This window comes from Schistocerca piceifrons, chromosome 2, assembly GCF_021461385.2.
Source record: "Schistocerca piceifrons isolate TAMUIC-IGC-003096 chromosome 2, iqSchPice1.1, whole genome shotgun sequence".
Lineage (NCBI taxonomy): Eukaryota > Metazoa > Arthropoda > Insecta > Orthoptera > Acrididae > Schistocerca > Schistocerca piceifrons.
The window spans coordinates 30,997,645-31,003,866 of record NC_060139.1 but is presented as its reverse complement, the minus strand read 5'-3'; the positions used below and the strand labels follow the sequence as shown (position 1 = coordinate 31,003,866).

Here is a 6,222-nt window from a genome sequence, read left to right as displayed (position 1 = left end):
GTCTTGTTATGCACATTCAGTCTCTAATTTGTGCCGAATTTGGAAGCGGCGGCTTTGTGCCCTTTTCAAACACTTCCATGGTTTAGAATCGTTTTATTTTGTTGATTGGTGTCTTGATGTACTTTGTTGTTTGAAGGGTTACTATTTTCAGTGCAGTAAGGTATTTTATTAATATAATTATGTATTCTCCAATGAAAATAAGAATTTATCATGAAGTTTTATTATGAGTCAATAAATATTTGGAAGTGTCAGTATTTATTTACACTCCATTAAAATTATTCATACATTAAATCTTTGGCTTTGCAGTACCAAAAGCACTGCTCACAACTACTTTGCAAATAAGCGATAATACAGTGACAGAGTAAAACTTGTTGCTGGCGACAGAAAACGCCGAAAGTATGGAGTAGGAATGTGGGTCGGTGCTTTGATAACTCAATCGGTAAGATTAATGCAGACTACAGGGATGGCTGGGCTCCTGTATGATTGCCATTCCAGCATAAATTTTTATCTAGTGGTAACATTACAGGTACCTTCCATTGCAGAGCGTAAGTATTTCTTTTAAATTAATACACTATTGAGCTTCCGATGATGAGGAACACATGAAGTGGTTGCTTTCTGATAATGGACAGGTGGAAAATGGAAGAGTTCCATCACTTCAAATTGAAAAAAAAAAATAGCGTAACGTAAAGGTATGCGTGACCTACACTCAAGTACTGTCACTACCGTGGCAAGAGCCATGTTTTGTACTGGAGATTAAGAGTGACGTGACAGTTCAGCTGTCAAAGGATTGTTCAAATAGAAGATTTTTGTGAGGAGTGATAACGTGTAGCACTCCCCGGTCAGTTGTTTTTCTCGCTGTTCTTATTAGCAGAAGTAGTCATATGATGTGACATCTGGGATAAGGGGAGGGGATGAGTGACATGCTTGCAAGGCGGAAAGAATGGTTAGATTACTAGTAAAATAGTAGTTAGATTCAGGTTTTTGTTCACCGATGCAATTAGGAACTTGAACACTATAGAGATTTATATCGTCAAGTTATTCGCCTTATTTCGCAGCTAGACAGTATAATTTTGAGTTAGCTATCTGCAGCCAAATTACGGCGGACAGCTCCTGAGATAAGTGCAGAGATCTGACAGGACGGAGGCCTCGCACCATTCACGTACATGTTGCTAGGTGAAGGCCGCGTGTCAACAGAGGGGCGGCCGCGGAGAAAGCGGCTGGGGATCTGAGTGACCCGCCCGCGGCCAGGTTATCGCTCCTAGATCTGTCGGTGTGAGGCGCGCCGCTGCCTCAGAGGGTGCCGGAGAGGGGGTAGCGCGGAGTGGGCCGCACGACGCTGCCCCAGAAGAGCGGCACGCCGGAGCGCCGGTGCTGCAGCACGAAGAGGAAGGGCCGGTCCACGACGAACTTGTAGCTGCTGCCGGAGCGCGACGCCGTCGCCACCGTCGCGGCCGCCGCCTCCGTGCCGGACTCGGTGATGTCCATCACCACGCGGTGGACCACGTCGCTCACGTACAGGGGCACCGTCCTGCAAGAAGGTTACACAGTGAAGGAGGAGGCTGCCACATTACCGTAAAGCGGCACAAGCAGGTCAGAGGAGTCGAGGCGAGAGGAAGGAATAGAGGGAGTATGAGAAGGGTCAAGCAAGGGGAAAGGCGAGGAGGAGCGTTGAAAGCGGTAGGCAGAGAAGAGAAAGCAAACAAGTGACAGGCACAATGAGATTTTCACTCTGCAGCGGAGTGTGCGCTGATATGAAATGCCGGTCGGGGTGGCCGAGCGGTTCTAGGCGCTACAGTCTGGAAGCGCGCGACCGCTACGGTCGTAGGTTCGAATCCTGCCTCGGGCATGGATGTGTGTGATGTCCTTAGGTTAGTTAGATTTAAGTAGTTCTGGTGACCTCAGAAGGTAAGTCCCATAGTGCTCAGAGCCATTTGAACCATTTGATATGAAACTTCCTCGCAGATTAAAACTGTGTGCCGGACCGAGACTCGAACTCGGGACTTCTGCCTTTCTGGAAACAATCCCTAGGCTGTGGCAAAGCCATGTCTCCGCAATATCCTTTCTTTCGGGAGCGCTAGTTCTGCAAGGTTCGCAGGGCAGGAGAGCTTCTGTAAAGTTTGGAAGGTAGGAGACGAGGTACTGGCAGAAGTAAAGCTGTGAGGACGGGGCGTGAGTCCTGCCTGGGTAGCTCAGTTGGTACAGCGCTTGCCCGCGAAAGGCAGAGGTCCCGAGTTCGAGTCTCGGTCCGGCACACAGTTTTAATCTGCAAGGAAGTTTCAAGTGACGGGCAAGTGGAAGATACAGGGTGTTTCAAAAATGACCGGTATATTTGAAACGGCAATAAAAACTAAACGAGCAGCGATAGAAATACACCGTTTGTTGCAATATGCTTGGGACAACAGTACATTTTCATGCGGACAAACTTTCGAAATTACAGTAGTTACAATTTTCAACAACAGATGGCGCTGCAAGTGATGTGAAAGATATAGAAGACAACGCAGTCTGTGGGTGCGCCATTCTGTACGTCGTCTTTCTGCTGTAAGCGTGTGCTGTTCACAACGTGCAAGTGTGCTGTAGACAACATGGTTTATTCCTTAGAACAGAGGATTTTTCTGGTGTTGGAATTCCACCGCCTAGAACACAGTGTTGGTGCAACAAGACGAAGTTTTCAACGGAGGTTTAATGTAACCAAAGGACCGAAAAGCGATACAATAAAGGATCTGTTTCAAAAATTTCAATGGACTGGGAACGTGACAGATGAACGTGCTGGAAAGGTAGGGCGACCGCGTACGGCAACCACAGAGGGAAACGCGCAGCTAGTGCAGCAGGTGATCCGACAGCGGCCTCGGGTTTCCGTTCGCCGTGTTGCAGCTGCGGTCCAAATGACGCCAACGTCCACGTATCGTCTCATGCGCCAGAGTTTACACCTCTATCCACACAAAATTCAAACGCGGCAACCCCTCAGCGCCGCTACCATTGCTGCACGAGAGACATTCGCTAACGATATAGTGCACAGGATTGATGACGGCGATATGCATGTGGGCAGCATTTGGTTTACTGACAAAGCTTATTTTTACCTGGACGGCTTCGTCAATAAACAGAACTGGCGCATATGGGGAACCGAAAAGCCCCATGTTGCAGTCCCATCGTCCCTGCATCCTCAAAAAGTACTGGTCTGGGCCGCCATTTCTGCTGACTAACCTACCTAAAGACAAATGATCATCGCAATAAAGTAAGAGTGTCGTCAGCGCTCTCATGGAAATATTTAAATTTCACAAGTCGCCACATGGTCGTGGATTGAAACAGTGATCCAAGAAGCGTATAATGAATTCTTTTTATTTCCGCCAATGATTACAAAACTTTTGGTCCTTAGAGTACCGGTTTCGGCCAGTGACAGGATTAGATAGCCGTTTTGTAACGTGTCTTAATGTAATAAAGCTATAGCGGCATCGCCACAACACACACACACAAAATCAGCTTCTTATCGTCGCATATGTGGTGTAAACTAGGTTACAGTTCGAGCTGTTACTCTTAACAGTAGGCACATTATGACTGCCTGAACTGTGACCTGCTTCACACCATATTTTAAATCCATGCGACGATAATAAGCTGATTTTGTGTGTATTTGGTGACGATGCCACTACGGGTTTATTCTATTAGTACAACGTATAAAACAGACCTGAAGATGGTCATTGTTGACCGATACCTGTAGTCTGGGGACCAAACTTTTTGTGATCATTGGCGGAAATAAAAGCAATATTGAAGTGTTCTTTTATCCTGTACTCTGTTCGAAAGTGGTAAGGTAGGGAAGTAGTGTTAAAGTGGATCGATGAACCTTCTGGCAGGAATGTAAGTGCGAACTGCGGAGTAATCGTGTGGATGTAGACTAGTCCAGTTTTAGTCACAGTGTTTGGAAATTCTAAAAATGTTATAGCAAAGGTCTCCTACATTCATCATGCAGAGGAACATCTGGTAATAAATATACTTGCAACCAGTCCTTATGACCAGCAAGTCTTTCTATTTATCTCTCAATACAAATGATGTGCTCCAATTAACCTATTCAGCGCATTCAGGTATTTTATCAACAGTTGATTACAAGACACATTAAGAGCTTGAACAGTCTTTAAAAGATCCCGTAGATGTATGAGGACGCACAATTCCCAAGTGCACTGTCAAAATTACAGCTTTTCAAGTCCGAGCAAGAGCTTACAATAATATTTACGAGAGAACCAACGAAAGATATGGACCACGCCCTTAACAGTTATGACTATATACAAAGACACGAAATTTTTACGAAGTACAATGTGTGTATAGTATTTGGGTTCACAGGAAGCGAGAGGTTGGCAGAAAATGTGCCGAGCTATATTTGTCCTCTTCATTTGATAATCAATGAGAGAGATTCGGTACAGGATAGAAGGGAATGCAGATGATGGTTAAATCTTCTAGGGTGTTAGGCTGCATCGTGTTCAATTTCTTCTTTCATATTCGGCGTTTCGACCTATCTGCACTGATCTTCTGGTGCTACGGGTTAGCTCAACATTGTGCAGTGTTTAGATAACCGAAGGCTCTAGAAGACTCTGAAAAAGGCCCAGTAGTGTTCCGAGCGTTAATTATGCAAGACAAAATTGAAAGAGGCATGGCGCACCGTAACACCCTTGAAGATTTTTACTTTCTATCTTAATAACCACGAAAGACAGCAGACTTAATAGTGGAGGTAATGACCAGGCAGTATACAACAGATTGTGGCAGTTTGGTGTTGGACGTATACAGAGATGGTTTCATATTTCGTACACAGAAATGAGCAATGCCAACACAGTTGGAAAATGGGTCTTTGCTCACCTATTGGGGCTGAGGATGCCAGACAGATCTGCTTTGGAAGCGTCGAACATGTCCGTGACTCCGGCGGCGACAAGGGCATCGTTGAGGTTGAAGGAAGCTTCGAGTTTCATGCGAGGGACGTAGAAGGGCAGTTCGCTCCAGTCTGCCGAGTCCAGCAGCTGGATCAGCGCCGCTGGAGACAGCTGTTGCTCCAGCCGCGAGAGGCCGGACACACCCGGCTTGTCGGGGAGCACCAGGAACAGCGCGAAGTCCTCGTCCTTGTACGGCAGACCCAGCACCTGCGGGACAAAGGTCACGGTCACGAGGGACTGCGCTCGCCGTGACGCAGCCGCACGCGCCGGTACGCTCGTCCGAGGCCACCTGGAGCTATCCTCAGACGAGCTGCTCACAGTGGTCACGCAGACGCAAAAGAAAGCTCGTAGTCATCAGGCATTTTAAGGGGGGTGAAGCAGAGAAGGCGTAACTATAACATTTCCTGAAAATGTATTTACATCATTTCCTAAGCTAATTCTCAATGAGTGGTTTAACCCTTTCGTGGGCAAAGTTATTGAGCAGTTTTTTTAATGAATTGAGAGCAGATAGTAGTTAACAGATAGGTATATTTATCATACGGAATATTAAATTCGCTCCAACTGTGAAAGTGAATTCACACAACAATGTGGGAAGTATTCTTCCCACTGCCCTTCCTTGGAGTTAAATGACAAAAACAACTTTTTCAATATACGTCATATTTATTTGATGGATTTACTTCTCTTATTACAATGATTGTTCACAATTACTTGCCATGAAATTTTCTGAAACATGGGTCTATGCAAAGTGGTATTTGACAATATGTACGAACACAGCGAGTGCTCTTTTCCGCAGCTTTGGTACTACAATGACGGCACGTCCAGTAGGTTTCCCCTAAAATGGGTTGATGCTCCCCTACAGACACATGACGAAAATCTTCAGATACTTTACCCCTTTTTGCCAGAAAGACGGGTTTTTGTCCACGCCTTTTTTGGGATGAGAAGCCAGCGATCAATTGTCTGGCTAGATGGATCCTGTATGTCAGCTGATCATGCTGTCCACTTTCTCTTGTACTTATTTTCCACAAGATAAAACTGTTCACTGCAGCAACGTCTACCAGGTAATAAAATATTCTGTGCCACCATTTTACAGAACATACGCGAATAGCATACCTTTCTCGTAATTGATCAAACTAAACGACACCACCCATTATTTTGTTGTATTCTGCCACAAATTCAGGACAAGAAATCTCTGTACTAGTACCATCCTTGTTTTTCCTTTTCACTTTGGCTGTTTCTCATGGGTCATGAATTGAGGACAGGAAAATGACTGGACGGTTATCCATCCATTTTACTGCAGAAATGGCTCCTTTTG

The 6,222-nt window shown here is 45.6% G+C and overlaps 1 protein-coding gene across 2 annotated transcripts in view; it reads right to left on the bottom strand.

The window, feature by feature from the left end:
• Positions 1-236: 236 nt before the first annotated feature.
• Positions 237-6,222, bottom strand: part of LOC124776588 (leukocyte elastase inhibitor-like) — a 53,522-nt gene continuing 47,536 nt past the window's right edge. For both annotated transcript variants that reach the window (XM_047251648.1, XM_047251647.1), the window contains exons 4-5: positions 4,840-5,117; positions 237-1,528 (exon numbers count right to left, since the gene is read on the bottom strand). In XM_047251648.1, coding sequence (XP_047107604.1) covers positions 1,291-1,528; positions 4,840-5,117 — 516 coding nt within the window. In that variant the 3' untranslated portion in view covers positions 237-1,290. The remainder of the gene's footprint in view (positions 1,529-4,839; positions 5,118-6,222) is intronic.